Source organism: Opisthocomus hoazin, chromosome Z, assembly GCF_030867145.1.
Source record: "Opisthocomus hoazin isolate bOpiHoa1 chromosome Z, bOpiHoa1.hap1, whole genome shotgun sequence".
In the NCBI taxonomy this organism is placed as follows: Eukaryota; Metazoa; Chordata; class Aves; order Opisthocomiformes; family Opisthocomidae; genus Opisthocomus; species Opisthocomus hoazin.
Genome location: NC_134454.1, coordinates 50,636,266 through 50,651,750, shown reverse-complemented (window position 1 = coordinate 50,651,750; position 15,485 = coordinate 50,636,266). Strand labels below are relative to the sequence as shown.

Sequence of the window (15,485 nt, the reverse complement as noted above, 5' to 3'; positions counted from 1 at the left end):
AAATATTCACTCAACTGCTGTCAGAAATACACATCTTACATACTCAACAATCAGAAAGACAGAAAAAGGTAGAAGCATTATGTATGTATAGCGTATTAAAACATCTCCAGAGGACTAATACTTATTCAGGAGGAAACACAGGAGAGCACAGCAGTAAACTGGTCCCTGTATGAAAAGGAAACTTATTCCAGGAAGTAGATTTAACATACCCACAAAAGTTGAATCACTGAACTCCAAATTTTTGTTGCATGCATGGCATGCTAGGCAAATACCAAACTGACATTAAGGTCATTTACATACTTAACAGCAGTGTTTGGCTGAACAATGAAAAATATTTTGATTTTGCAAACCCATCAGATGGTATATTTACTTGAAACCTAATCATGAAAACACTCAGGTCCAACTGCAAGAAATAACAACAGCTGATTATTTTTAAGAATAAAGGGAAGCTTCATTGCTTTCCAAAATATCTTGCTACAGCAAACCACGAAGTAAGATTTATTAGCTTATCATAATTGGGGCCAATTTTTAAAGTAATGGAGTAATCCACTGCGGATCGCTGCAAGGAAATGGGACAAAGACCATGAAGTGAACAGATGGATTTTATTTCAAACAAATTAGGCTCACTACCAGAAAGTAACAAGTGATTTCTAAGTTTCCCAGTGCTACAGGTTAACTTCCATTTATGACCCCTTCATTCTGCTTGTTAATTTTTTTAATCTGCCATTAAAATCAGTCCTTGAAGGAAGTCCTGCCTTTATTATTTGCACTTACAAGCTATCATCTCCACTTTCTATGCTAACGATAGAGTGTACAAAAGGGATAATGATAACAGTATGTTTGATTACCTAATCTCCAAACTATGCATTATCTTCGCCTCTAACTCATTCTTGGCAGAACACAGATAGAAATCAGATTCAAGAGATACTATACCTTTGTACTGTGAACATAGCAAAGGCAATCCTCGCCAAGTTCTACACAATAGCAACTGTCTAGTGCTCCTTGCAGCATCTCGTCTTATGAATCAATAACACCTTACTGTGGGCAAAATCACATGTGAAATTTTAGGAGAGCAAAGATCTCTAAATTTTCAGAAGCCACCACAGAACTTTTCTATGGCAAGTCAACTGCACCAACCAGCAATTCCACAATCAACAAAAGCACGAGTATGGAACTATGACACTATTTTATCTCTGGGTGTTTGCTTCAGTAAGGGAAATTATTACAACGTACACTGGCTGATATCTACGCAGCTATTCACTAAAAGATTTAATCAGGTTTTCCTGTAGTCTGCATATCACCAACAGACTTGTTAGCAACAATAGCAACAGAATTCTTACTAATGCATCAGCCAGAAAGGGCACAGCCTGTTGTTCAGCTTCTAGGAGTGAAATGTTGGACCCGGCAATAACGAATACTGGGGGGGGGGGGGGGGGGGGGGGGGGGTGAGAAGCAGAATGTAACCAAACCAAAACTCTGCTCAGATTCAAAAATCATAACTAACATTGGTCCCCACACCAACAATTTTTTGGTATTCAGTTTTCTGAGAATAGCACTTCACCTCCAAGGAAACACAAATCCATCTCTCAAGAATTAATATATCATAGAAGCAATATTTTTTTGTTGTTTTGAGATATAGCTTCTTTAAGAACATTGTGCCCTCTGAAAATATTCTTTCATTCTTGTTATTTCCCTTCATGTATTGTTGTATTCAATTTATAGATTTTTTTAAAGTTATGTAGGAAGAAAAAAAAAAAGAAATAAATCAACACTCCACATGCATGTGCTTAAAGTGCTCAAAGCACTGGTTTCACTGGTTTAGAAAATGTTTAAATGTTTAAGCTCTCCTATACAGTTGAACAGAAATTCTGAGTAAACTAAAAAATGTCAGTAAGTTAGACTCACAGGGCAGATTTTTTAAGTACCTAGTTCCTACATGTCTGGTTTCCCTAGCAAAATCTACCACGCTGCACTAAACACTAAACTGCAATGGGACATCTGGGAGCATGCTGCTGAAAATGGGATTAGCAATTGCTGGAAAGCTGATCTTGAGCTACAAAAATATTAGGCAATGGGAAATGTTGACAACTGGCTGTGATTTAACTCTCCTCTTGGTATTAAATGACTGCTTATGGATGTCAAAGAAATGCCCAATTCCAGTTCAAATACCCAGCGCAGGTGTCCTTGAATTATGATGCAGAAACTTCTGAACAACTTTACTGAGAAACAGAAGTCAGTGAAAATACACACTGGAACCTCATTCTAGATGAATTTTTGTAGATTGCATGTTAGACTACCACCAAAATGCATCTGTTTATATGTTCCTGTTCTCCCTTGTCCCTCCGTGTATTCCCTGCCATGAAATCTTTTTTTCTTTCTGGTGTTCACCAGGTCCTACTCTGAGTTGCTTTATCTTTCCCATTCTGTAATAAAAGACCTTCCTCTGGCAAGACATCATGACTCAAGTCTTTTGTGGACTTCTCACATTCTACATTCTCACATTCTTTCTATGCACTTGTGGTAGGAAAAAAAAAAAAATCCTTCAAAGGGACAGTAGAGATGGCACCAATCCAGCTTCTCCAGTGAAGTGGCTTAAAGGGTAAACACTTTATCAGTAGCGCGAAATCTGAATTCAGTAATCTTCCTTAGCCTGAAAACATTAATATCCACATTTCTTAATCACTAGAATGGTGGAACTTCCCCGTCGACTCAAAATTGCACCAATATAATAGAAAATATGAAGGACTACTCCAATTAGATTACATGATCCCACAGGCTCATAAGTGGGACAGTCTTTCCACAAAAACAAACCACCAAAAAAATATCAATTTGTCAATCTGGGTTTAAGTTCAGTAACTTAGATGCTTCTGAAAATTCTACTTGCATCACCATTACAAAGATCTGACAGACAAATTATGGTCAACCGTTCATACACAAAAGTACGCATGTGAGTAGATGACAGATTCTACTTTGATGTTTATATTAAAAAACAACAGTATTCCTTTAACAACCTATGAACTTCATATTCATCTGGTGCTCCCTCTTCCTTCTAAAGTAACAAAAGCTTTTGAGATGCCAAACAAGTTTAAAAGAATTAATGCACATGAAAATTCTCTCTTGAGGACCAGCAGTTTGAGGGTTGATGTGGGGAACTATCTTTGCTTGGAACTATAATTAAAAAGAGCTACTCTGATACACTGACAAAGGCATTGTATGGAATAATACGATTTTCTGGAAAACTGATTTATAAAAGGTTATGTCTAGTGCACATATACAAAATATACATATTAGAGCTGGCAAAGGATTTTGTTCAGTTGAATTGATATTACCACAAATCTCCTCTTCTTCAGTTATTGTTTGCACTGACATCCAAAACGTCATTTGTAAGGACTCCCTGCTTCTGTCTGGCACTAGTGTTTGCCAGAGTGGCATTCAGACATCTCTGAATACTGAGGGCCACACAGCAAACAAAGACTGTCCCAGAAAGGGGCTAATCAAAGGAATGTTTTAGGATTGTAATTAAACTCACAAAAAAATATTAATTACCTACACCATAGTTACTGCTGTACCTCTTTTCTCCATATGCTTTTCCCAGTGACTTTTCTGCTATTGCTGGTCTGGGCTGGTCTGTTTCTTCATTTAATATGCATTTATTTCCACCCACTACTTTACACAGGACTATAAGAACTTACAGAGGTTTTAATTTCTAAAAGTTTTAAATCTTGTAGGTAATAGTGTAGACAGACATGCAAAGATTTCACCAAATGTATCTTTTCATTAAAAACTACATCTGCTGGTGGAATAGACTTTACAATTTGACAAATGGGGAAAAAAAAAAGTTTCATAAACTGTACGTGAAACCTGAAACAAAAGAATTAGGAGGACTATTGTATGATGCATCCCCAGGTTTTCAGAACCAAGGCTTAAAGTAGATCTGATTGGCAAAAAAAAAGTAGTAATATCTTAATTACAATGAAGAAACATATGGTACAAAAATGATTAAATTCATTCTCATGCATAAACAATATCCATTTCCGTAACTGCTCTGATTCACTGTGCATTCTAGAAGCTAACAAGGAAAGACAAGGTATACCACGATTTCCCTGACACTATGATTTTGAACCTCCTGATTGCCAAGAATGTGGTCTTACTAACAAACTACTATGTCATAACTTATAGTAGACTCATATATATGTGCATTTTTTTTTTTTGAAGTTACATGAATGTGTTAGAATACTTGCATTCTTGGATCCTCTGCTATCAACCTTTATGAAAGGCAAAAGAACATATATGATGTAAAAGCCAAGGTGATAGTAGTTTGGAAGAAACCCAAATGTTTGTTAACTACAGTAAACTTGCCAGTGCTGCTAAACAAAGTTGATGATCATTGGCAGAGCCAGACATTCAGAAAAATTTCAATCTGAGAACAGGGTCAGCGTAAAAATCAAGTAACCTAGTACATACTCTTCTTTTAAACTTTTCCTTTTTAAAATGGCATAGAACTTCACAGCATTTCAATGTAGCAAATATAATTAGTTTTTCTGAAAAGCCTGATGATTCTGCTTTTGGCCTCACTATGTGTGAAGGGAACATGACTACCACCTAAGCTGGTCTGTCATTTTCATACAGATAGATATTCACAACACAGCAACAGACAAAGATATAGATACATATGAATAGAACACTAATTTTAAGTGTCTAGGAAAACAGATTATCCTGAATGGTTAACATTTTACATTCCAAATGCAAAGTTAATGTATTAAGGCTATTACAATTCTAGATGCTATAAAATCATTTCAGTGGAATGGTCATGTAAACTGAAAACTGATGTCTCTTCAGACTGGAAATTGAGAAAAAAATTGCCCCCAGATGAGAAACTCCCTATCCAGTCATTGCATCTGTCAAACTTGTTTCTTCTTAGTTACATGCCTTTGAAAGAGCAGGGATATAGGTCATTGTCAAATGCTAGCAAAATGAGAAAGCAGCTCTTCACAGACGAGTCTTAACCTGTCAGCCAGTTTGTGTAATCTGAATAATTTCTTCAAAGATATCCTTCTGTTCATCTGTACAACATCAGCAACAGAAATTCTAATTAAACTTCAGAATGTAGGAAAAGTATGGCCCTCACTAGTGCAATAGCTAGGTTTGTCTAGCCCACAGTGGTAGAACTCATTAGTTTGAAAAAAACAGTTGGAATAAAACGTACATGTTCTCATCCATTTCTCTTTCGTACACCAAGAAAACTTGATCTGAAGATGCATGGCTGTGGTAACTTGGCTGCTTAGCATTGCTCTTCACAGATGTCACACACCAACACCACAGTGGAAAGGACTCAAAGATTGCTCATTATGAGTACACAGAGCCTATAGGCCTGCATAACATAGGACACTCAGGAAAATTAATTCTAATTAATTTGTACAGTGGATTAATTAAAAATCAAAATATTCCTTTGTCAGTATTCTCACAAGATATTAAGAAGCAAGTTTAACTTAGTTTAGATTAATTCACTTCACTTGCAGCCCTGCAACTATTTAACATTGCTTACACGATCCCCTGTAAAAGTCACGCTTTTGGTAACTTAATTTACCTGAGTAACTAAGTATAGACAAGACATTAAAAAGGAAATAGTCATTAACTACCATTTCTCTGTAAAATACGCACAATGCAACTTATCTAGCTTTGTTTAATCAGACATCCTTAGTTAATAAAGGCTCTGATGTACTTCGTTGAAATGTAGTCTCGCATGAACTCTGTTCAGCTGGGGGAGAAAAAAAAAGGGAAGTCACCTCTTCATCTAGAGACATGACCAAATGAGTTATGATCAGGCACACATTATATCTGCCAAAGAAGATATACATGGGACATCAGAATAAACTTAAAATAAACTGCACAACTTTATGAAATGTTCAATTTTTATATTTACACTATAATTAGTACAAAATTGCCTTTTAAATTTTCTGTAGCACAAGACAGTATCTACTGGACTTGATATCCTAATATGTGGAAACAACTACTTTGAAGTATGATAAAGGAATCTAGGAAGAGTTATAAAGAATAAGACATCATTTTCAAACTATACATAGTGTTTGCTTTTGCTTCTAAAAAGGTACTTATATCCCCAAAAGATTTCATTTTAAATAAGCAGGGTGGGCTGGGAGGGGGCAGGGGGGGAAGACCGTTTGTTGATACTAAAGCCTTTACTGTAATAAACTAAATATATTTACAATTTATACAAATGTTTGACCTTCAACAAAAATACAAAAAAACATCACAAGATGCAAAACCAGGAAACAAGTTCATCTGAGACGTCACTGCTCTACACAGGACAGAATGCAACTTGAACTGCAAGGAACACAAAGGTATTTATCCCCCATATTCAGGCAATGAGAACAATTTGCATGAGGTCACAAAGAAAGAAAAAAAAAATGAAAGGCTCCAACTTTCTTCAGTAGACTCAGCTTTTAAAAACTATGTCAAAAACCTAGGCTACATCTGTCCATCTTGCCTCTGTGTTCCATTTGGTCCACGCAGCCAATATTTAGTTGCCGGATGTTGCCTTCTATTTTGAAAAATCGTAGTAGTTTCATGGCAAGGTCTGGAACCTCAATACTTTCATTCCTTTTTAAAAGGCAAAACCTTTCTACTTCTACAATTAAGAACAATTTTGGCCCAGTTCAACTTCTAAAAGTTATATCCCCATCACATTTTTCAGTAGATAACTTCATAGACTGTAGCCTTTTTGTCTCCAGAGCCAGTGACTATGTACTTATCATCCACAGAGATGTCACAGCTAAGCACTGACGAAGATTCTTTGGACTAGAAAAAAAATAGAAATATATTACATAATTAAAAAAAAAAGTCTGTTACCCTCATCTCATCATCCCATTTTGGGTAGATCACATAGTTGAAGATCTGAGTCCACTCTTAGGACTCTAGGTGTTCTAGTTTTTTTTATTTAAAAGCATTACCATCCTCACCTGGAAGATACTGGCTCCATAAGGAGTTCTCCACGCATTAAGAAGGTTATCTTTCCCAGTACTCACAAACCATTTACCTAGAGTATAAAACAGAAGGACTATGAAAACATATGAGATACACCTGACAGATTTTGGGTTTTCAACTCACATCTACGAAAACTGTTAATTGATTACCATTACAAAAGCTCCGCCCCCTAATCAACATACACTTTTGTTCAAAATCAATGTGGACATTCATGCTTTTGCAGTGTGTTACACACTAGAAAATCCCCAGACTTTGTAAGCAGAAATAGCTTTCTACACGCAAATCAACTCTCACAGCAGTCTTTAGACAGATGGTTGGTTGTAGATAAGTACGTTTGAAATCATAAAGCAGAGATATTTATTTATAACAAACTGACACACCAAGTTATTTTTGATCAAATTAGATATGACTGTGTAATAACTAATCAGCAAATCATCAATTAAAGCCCTCATCTCCAGTTCTGTGTTCAGGGCAACTTACCGCAGTATGCAAACTTGAGTGACAATACACAACTCTCATGAAGGTGCAGTTGATATTTGTCTGGTTTATTTACATGTAGCACTTCTACATTGCTGCTCTCCATTCCCACAGCTAGCCATTCACCAGTAGGACAATAACCAAGGGAAAATATCTGAAAATTAAAACACATTTATGCTTTTAACTTTTTTTCTACAGTCATTAAATTGATTGAGAGAAGCAGAGAAAGAGAGAGAGAAAGGCCAAATCAAATTCACATAGTTCAACAGCAAGACTGCTGTTCAAAATTCAAGTGACTAAGTAACCCCTGCTCTTATCTATTAACTTGGAAAAATAGGAAAAAAGAGTAGTGTCAGGCTATCATTTTGCTCTGGAAGCTAAACATATGAAAGCTCCAAAATAGTGTATTGTGAGCAGCCAAAAGGAAGATAGGGAACAATCTCCCAGTTGCACTGGGCTCAATCTCAGCTCTCATCCTAAATGTCTCCCTCCCACTGCAAACACCCACATGCTGTAGGAAAATCCAGTTACCTGTGATGTGAAGTCGTGCTGTTGTAGCTGTCTCCCTTCTCTCAAGTCCCAGGATCTGACAGTGTTATCCAAACCTCCTGTCCAGAGCTTGGTACCATCATTAGAAATGTCAATACAGCTGGCTCCATCTGTGTGGCCCTGGAATTGCCTGATAAAACAAACCAGATTGAATAATGATTTCCTGCCAGAGCTCAAGGTAAACACTATCGTGGTGTTAGTTTTGGACTCTGTATTAACGTGTCATCTCTTCTGTGTCCGCTGATGGGCAAAAATCATCCCCTCCCTCTTACTGAGCATGAAATACAACAATATTATAAAAATATTTTCCAGGTGCTAGAGAAATTAATTGCATCCTGGCTAGCTGAACAAACTCAAACATTTCCTATCAGTTTTTCAAAAGCAAAAAAAAAGCTTGTGAGAATGTTAAAGTACAATACCTATAGCTAAAAGCACTAAGGACAATTAACACAAGTGCTAAGGGAACAAAACACCTCCAGTTTCAGAAAACACCTTCTGTATTTTTCATTGGCTGTCAGTCAAGACAATAAATAATAAGCAGAGATATTGACAGGAAGGGATCCAGATAGAGATCCAGACGGTTAAACACAAGCATTGCTGAGTCAACGAAATTGCATTCTCTGTGGCAGGAGATCACAGGAGTCTAAATGTTGCAGTTTGTTTTGAAACCTTCTCATTAGTAATTCTCAGCTTTCAGCAACCAGAAGGTCATCTCAAGTTTTCCTTAATCCTTCGGCAAAAGCTTTCTGAGGCTCCTGCATTTTTCATCAGCAATTAGCTTTAGGAAAGTCCTGTGCCTCAATGTGAAAGGTGGAGGACAGGGAGGGGAAAGACAACTAGCTTGGGAATGAAGGGTATGAATCACTAAGAGCTGTCACAGAAAGGTCATGCAGCACATTTTGGTTTGTAGCTCTGGTCTCAGAATTCCACGTTATCACTTAGGAAGACCAGCCAGCAAGTGGTGGGAACACCTACAGCAAACACTCAAAGGGCAACATAGTCATAGATGTGCATAGATGTTTACAGAGAGTAAGCATGCATACAGCAAACTGAAGATTTTATATAACTAAAATCTTTTTTGTTGACCTAAAAGTTAAAGTGAAATTTGCATGCACATTAATATAACTCTCTGCACGTAAGTTTAGGCTAATTATTGATATACAGGAAACCTAACTGAAACACGTCAGACTAGGCAGACTCTTCAGTGTTTGTGTTCAGAACTCTTAAAATATCACGGCCTTTCCCCATTTAGGCTCTCTATACTCATAATATTATAAGCCTCCACTACTTTGGTAAGTATAAATCAAAGTTATCTTCTAGTAAACCACACAGCTCGTTGCCAAAAGCCATTCCACACATGGCCCTATCTTTCTTTCTTTGTCATAGCACTAGTGCTGGATATTGACCTGCGAGACACTTTAATCTTCTAGTAATATTTTAATTAATCAGAGGTCTAACAAAATATTTCAAAAGTAATTTACATGGCAATCCATTTATTCTACTCTTTGCAACCCATTCTAAAAGCTTCAGAGATCAAATTCGCCCCAAAAACTCAAATACTTCTTCCTCATGAATGACCAAACATCAGCCCTTTATGCTTTCCTGAAGAACTGAGGGGATCCACACTTTCGACCACTTTTGCAAGATTAATTTTGTTACTTATCACTAAATAAGAACTGAAAATTCTCTTTATCTTAATCCTTGTTAAGTAATAAAGTAAAAGAACAAACCTCAAAGAGTTATCTGAAAGACACGTTCAGTCTACATCAATCACAAACCAGCAGAAATGCTTCCTGTAGAAACCTGCAGACAAATCCCAACTGAAACCAATAGGAACTTTTACACTGACTTCAGTAGCTTATGGACCTACACTTCAGGCCCTGAAAATGCATCTTCCAAGACTAGGTTGAAGCTACCAAAACTAGTTTCTGCCCAGCTCTGGTGCAAACTGTGTTCTTTGGATAAGAAATACTATTTACTTTGCTGTCATGAACCACTATTCAGGGAGATAAATATTTATGTAGCATCCAAAGAGTAACTTCTATTAAAGTTTGCTGTAAACAAGTAATGACTTACCTGACCAATGTCTGATTATGCAGATCCCACACTGCAATGTTCCCATCACTGCAGCAGGAAAAGCACACCTTGGAATCAGGGCTGATAGCCAGAGCATAGCAGGCAGGGGCTGAGGATGTCAGCTCTGCTTTTATACGAGGAGTTGGTGCTGCCAGGTCCCATATGGATAACGTGCTGGCTTCCCCGCCAACTATTAGGGTGCATCCATCAGGTAGCAATTTACAAGAGCGGATGTAGTTATCTCTGTTCTGTACAACACAAATCACCTCAGTTATGTTAATACATGCCTGCCAGTAATGACCACTAATATGATTCTGACTGCATCCAAGTTTTAAACAGCAGGCTATTTTTTCCATTACCAAAGTAATGAAGAGGAACCAGTAGATCCTAAAAGGTTTCAAAAGCCTGCTTCTCATCACTAATCACACTGCAGCTGCAGACATTAAACTGCAGACTCCTATTGCCACAGTCTACTCTGTTTTAAACCTGACGAATGGCAAGTCTTCCATCTCATTACACACAACCAGAGCCAAAGTAAGCTTGCATTTCTGCAAGTGCACTCCATCAGCTAAGGTCACCAACAACAGAAATATTAAAGCAAATGACCTTCCATTTGGCATTTAGACAACCCTATAAGAAAACGCAGTTCAAGTCACATGCCTTTCAGGTTTTGGAGTTTTCTTTCAAACACTATTTTTTATTCAACATTTGAAAGTTAAAATATTAAGTATTCCATACTGGTCTTGGATTTATGATTGGCCTTTGTTGTTCAACATGATTCTTATCATACTTCTATTAAGTTTCACATTTGTGATACTATTGCTGACTGAGAGGTACTACAGGAGATTTAGAGGTGGAAAGCATTTCAAGCTTCACTTACTACAAGCTTGACTCCTTAAGTGTATTGGATGTCCATTTCTCTGTAACAGCTGCCAAATTAACACAGTAACAGTTCTTTAGGAAATGGAGAGTTAAGATCTATAACTCAAAACATACAAAAAACCTGCAAGAAGCAGTCAACAGCATTCTTTCTACTACTTTTTTTTTTTATTCACAGCAAAGAAGCAGTAAGTAGTGCAGCGAAAATGTTGGCTTAGTTACTGTCAGCTGTTACTGCTCCATAACTAAAATGAAGGCAGCTAGGACTGTGCCTCCAGACACGTACCTGCCATGAAACAGAATACATATTCAACCACACTTTTACTGTTAGACAGCTAACACAAGAGTAGCCGTAAATAAAGTCTAAAGGCTAAAAAAAACAAACCAAAAAACCCATTGCATTAATCAGATCAACCTTGAAACTAGAATACTTTTCTTTCAGAATATACATTACTGTGCTTGATGACATTGTCTTCTCAGTCAACATGTCACAAATCTCTGTGCTGCTTCTAATATGAGAAGCATCTTTTACTGAGCCATTGAGGTGGCTTTTCAGCTACCTATACTACCACACTCAGCCCCTTCTGTATCCTGCAAATGCAAAAACAAACAACGAAAATGTATAAACTTGTGGATCACCAACAAAAAACACAGCATGTCTTAGTGACCTTAGTACCCTGTCAAATTATTTCATTATGTGGTTGCTATCCTCTTGCAAAAACAGATTGTCACTGCTGGTGTGAAACACCTAGGAAGGTTCTGTGCAGCCGCATATAAGCCAGGCTACATTCCTTCTAAACTCTTGCACAAAAATCATCAGCATGACTAGAAAGAGGAAAAAAAAAAACCAAACAGGTACAGTGTCTATACAGAAATCTTATCTAACCTGTTATTTGTTGCTTAGTGATGATATTTACCCCTAAACAAGCCAACATTCTTCTCTAACTCCACCTGTTTAGCATAAAAAAAAAGACAGCTAAATAGGTAAAGCAGGAAACAGAACTGCCTGCTATTTTCTTGTAATATGAACAAAATCCAGACAAAGACAGTTATTTCCTTATTAAGTCTCCAAGGAGAAGCTACCCTTGTGCACAAGTTCTTGTTCACTTACCAGGCAGTCCAGCTGAGAAACAGGGCTCTTGTTGCCAGGCTGGCTGATATCCCAGACTTTGACACACCCCTTCCCACCCGTGTACACGTGTCTAGTGGGGTTGCTGATGGTAACTGCACACACAACTTCGCCGTGGTTCAGAGTGTTGATCTGACGGGCATGGCGAGGGATTCCTGGACCGATGAGGGCATCAGGAGGGAAGGGAACCGGCTGCATCTGACCATCTGCAGTAACATGAAAGGAGTAGGCTCTTTTGGGGAAGGGAAAGAAGAGAGAAGAAAACAAAAATCAGCCAGTTACAGTGCTATAACACAAACAAAAACACTTTTTTTTTTTAATTTGATTTCTTTGCCAATATTTTCCTCATGAATATCAGAGCTACAGTGCCAAGTACTAAAGGCATATAAAACCTCAGAGGTGGACAAGGATTCACAATAGTTATTTTCAGTTTGCCTCGCCTTAAGTATTTGTGCATTGGGAAGCACATTAAATTTTACTCTTAACTCTACAGACCAAGGTCATGGCTGCTATCCCTCAGCCACCTATATAATTAAAGATCTTTCAGCCCCTGATTTCCAGCCAGTAGTTCCAAGTCTCAGCACCACGAGTCCTGCAGCAGCAGCCGCTCACCAGGTACTACTCTTTCAGATTTCTTCCATGAGGCTTGCACTTGTCGCCTTGCAGTAGCACTAGCCAAAGTTCAACTTTCACTGTTTCTGCACCTCATCTTTAACATTAGCACCAGCTGTGCTCACATGCCTCTTTCCAGCTGGGAACTAGCACTTTAAACAGAAAATGGAACCACACAGAGTGGTTGCACACACCTTGCATTAGAAAGCTGATACCATCTTCTCATAAGTCTGGCTTCTTGAGTAAGTATTTTGGAAAAGCTGAAAGGCTCAGTTTCCCAGGTAATTCTGGCACTTCTGTAACATTTTGTATTTGTATTCAGTGAATGATTTCAAGTATATGGAAACTGATGGTTAAGGAAGTCAATCCCAGTACTGAATAAAAAAAGTCCTCCTTGAGGAAAGTACACGAAATTATTTCTTCACACTCACTGTAATGTTTGAAGTCAGCTCTACTCAAGCACCAGGGCACAAACAGCAGCTACTAAAAGTTTTGGGCGCAGAAGGTTTTCTTTGTTTGTCTTAAATAATACTGAAAATACTATTGCAAAAGGCTGCTTTTTGTTATACCAGTGAACTCCTTTTTTACTCTTTCTGTTTTAGTACAACCATAGCTCCACTTTTTGATGCCACTGTTGCATTAACAGCATTCTTCAAGAGGCCAAAATGTGTAAAAAATGGTGATATAAGACTATCCTATTTTTTAAAACTAATGAGCTACCCTCTCCCTAATGATACATTTATTTTTCTAATATATCCTTGTGTTCAGATTTGCCCTTTATTTTCCAAATGTACCTTCTTCCTCAGAAATCTTCAGTCACTGTATCTGAAGTACTAATATTGTATCCCTCTTCCAAGGATCCAACAATACATAACTCCACTTAATCTTCTGTTCTGAGGTCTGAGCTAGTATTTTCAAAGTATTTTATTGCATGTTTCCAAGTACTGCACAGTTTGAAAGGAAGAAGCAAGCAAGATGCCTGGATCCGTAACAGACATCACAAAGCAACTGAATATGCCCAGGAGGAGAGCAGAAGATATACCATTAAAAAAGAGTGTGAAGTGGAGAGGTGAAAAAACTCTACAGTTCTTTCATAAAGAAAGTAATAGTGGGAACAGTCACCCCATGCAATATCACTGTTCTCTCAGAAGGGAAGGGCAAAAACTGCTTAACAGTAACTGCTGTTAAACAAAGAAGTCATTAGTGCATACACGTGCAATTCCTATACTTCATTCATGTTTCACAGCTGGACGTGTGAGTTGAAAGCCTGCTCAGAGAATATACAGAAATGGAGGATGAATAAGTGCAAAAGATGACAAACCTTTCTTGCCACGGAAATGTCAAGAATAGGAAATGCAAGATAAGAATGGAAGTGCAAAGTTCACTTCCTTACATATATACAATATGCACAGCATATCAAATGTGTTTCTTCCCATGGGACCCTTTCTCTTTTTTGCACAATAAAGGCTTTACTAGAAATCTGTATCATTTCTGTGAAGAGGAATAGACACAGGACTGTCCCAAAGTAGTTATTCACTGAACAGATGAGACATAGGATGGTAGAAGAAGCAGAAGAGGAGTGGCAACAAGACTGCTTGAGGCTGAACAACTGCTCAGGTTCAGGTACAGAATCCACTTCAAGAGTCATGGCACTTAAGAGGCTGAAAAGCTGGGCCCCATCCTGGGCTCCAGATCAAAGTCAGTTGCAGAATATTTGTTAGCAATAAGTACACAGAACTGCACAACTTTGAAGTCTCAGCCTGCCCTTGCATTTATTGTGGACAGAAGAAAAACAATTAAGCAAGTATTAAGCAATTTTTCCAGCATGTTCAAGATGAATAATCCACTTGTACACGATTTTTTTTAATGGAAGGTTACAGCATAAATGTTCTGTTCAATTCAAAATGCCTAAATAATTGGTGTTTTGAAATGCTTCTGTACATACACACAGCTTCTCAGTTCTTGCTGAGATGGTGTGGGAGGAAGGCAATAGGAACATTTTTCAAGTGCTTCATGCATACTGTAGAATTACGATGACTATTCTGCTCCAAAACGTCAGAGCCTTACCCACTGTACTTCTAAATACGTAGAATTTTACCATTATGCTCATGTTTAAACTGCAGTTATACAGGTAAGAGCAGTCTCTCTTTTATCACCATGAGCAGGCATTTGCTTCCAAGACTGGCTGGTTGGGACCCAGGATGACTGAGTTTGAAGACCTAACAAACAGATCAGTGATAGTTTCTCACAAGCCAAGACAGCTTCTTCTGCAGTGCAAGTTAACAGTAATCCACTGTGTAAAGAAATGGCTACACATTGCCAAATGACATTTTGCAGATGACACCAATCTGAGTGGTGCAGTTGACATGCCAGGTCATGATGCCATCCAGAGTGACCTGGACAAGCTGGAGAAGTGGGCCTGCGTGAACCTTATGAGGTTCAAAGCAGCCAAGTGCAAGGTCCCGCACCAGGGTCGGGGCAATCCCCAGTATCAATGCAGGCTGGGGGATGAAGGGATTGAGAGCAGCCCAGCCAAGAAGGACTCGGGGGTACTGGTGGATGAAAAGCTGGACATAAGCCAACAATGTGCACTCGCAGCCCAAAAGGCCAACTGTATCCTGAGCTGCATCAAGAGTGTGGCCAGCAGGTGGAGGGCAGTGATTCTGCCCCTCTGCTCTGGTCTGGTGAAACCCCATCTGGAGTCCTGTGTCCAGCTCTGGAGCCCCCAGCACAAGAAGGACATTGAGCTGTTGGAGTGGGT

The 15,485-nt window shown here is 38.3% G+C and overlaps 1 protein-coding gene across 3 annotated transcripts in view; it reads right to left on the bottom strand.

Moving 5' to 3' along the window:
* Nucleotides 1-1,446: 1,446 nt before the first annotated feature.
* LOC104331180 (TLE family member 1, transcriptional corepressor) overlaps nucleotides 1,447-15,485 on the bottom strand; it is an 84,570-nt gene continuing 70,531 nt past the window's right edge. For all 3 annotated transcript variants that reach the window (XM_075411707.1, XM_075411708.1, XM_075411710.1), the window contains exons 15-20: nucleotides 12,095-12,344; nucleotides 10,105-10,352; nucleotides 8,011-8,158; nucleotides 7,483-7,633; nucleotides 6,978-7,054; nucleotides 1,447-6,816 (exon numbers count right to left, since the gene is read on the bottom strand). In XM_075411707.1, coding sequence (XP_075267822.1) covers nucleotides 6,709-6,816; nucleotides 6,978-7,054; nucleotides 7,483-7,633; nucleotides 8,011-8,158; nucleotides 10,105-10,352; nucleotides 12,095-12,344 — 982 coding nt within the window. In that variant the 3' untranslated portion in view covers nucleotides 1,447-6,708. The remainder of the gene's footprint in view (nucleotides 6,817-6,977; nucleotides 7,055-7,482; nucleotides 7,634-8,010; nucleotides 8,159-10,104; nucleotides 10,353-12,094; nucleotides 12,345-15,485) is intronic.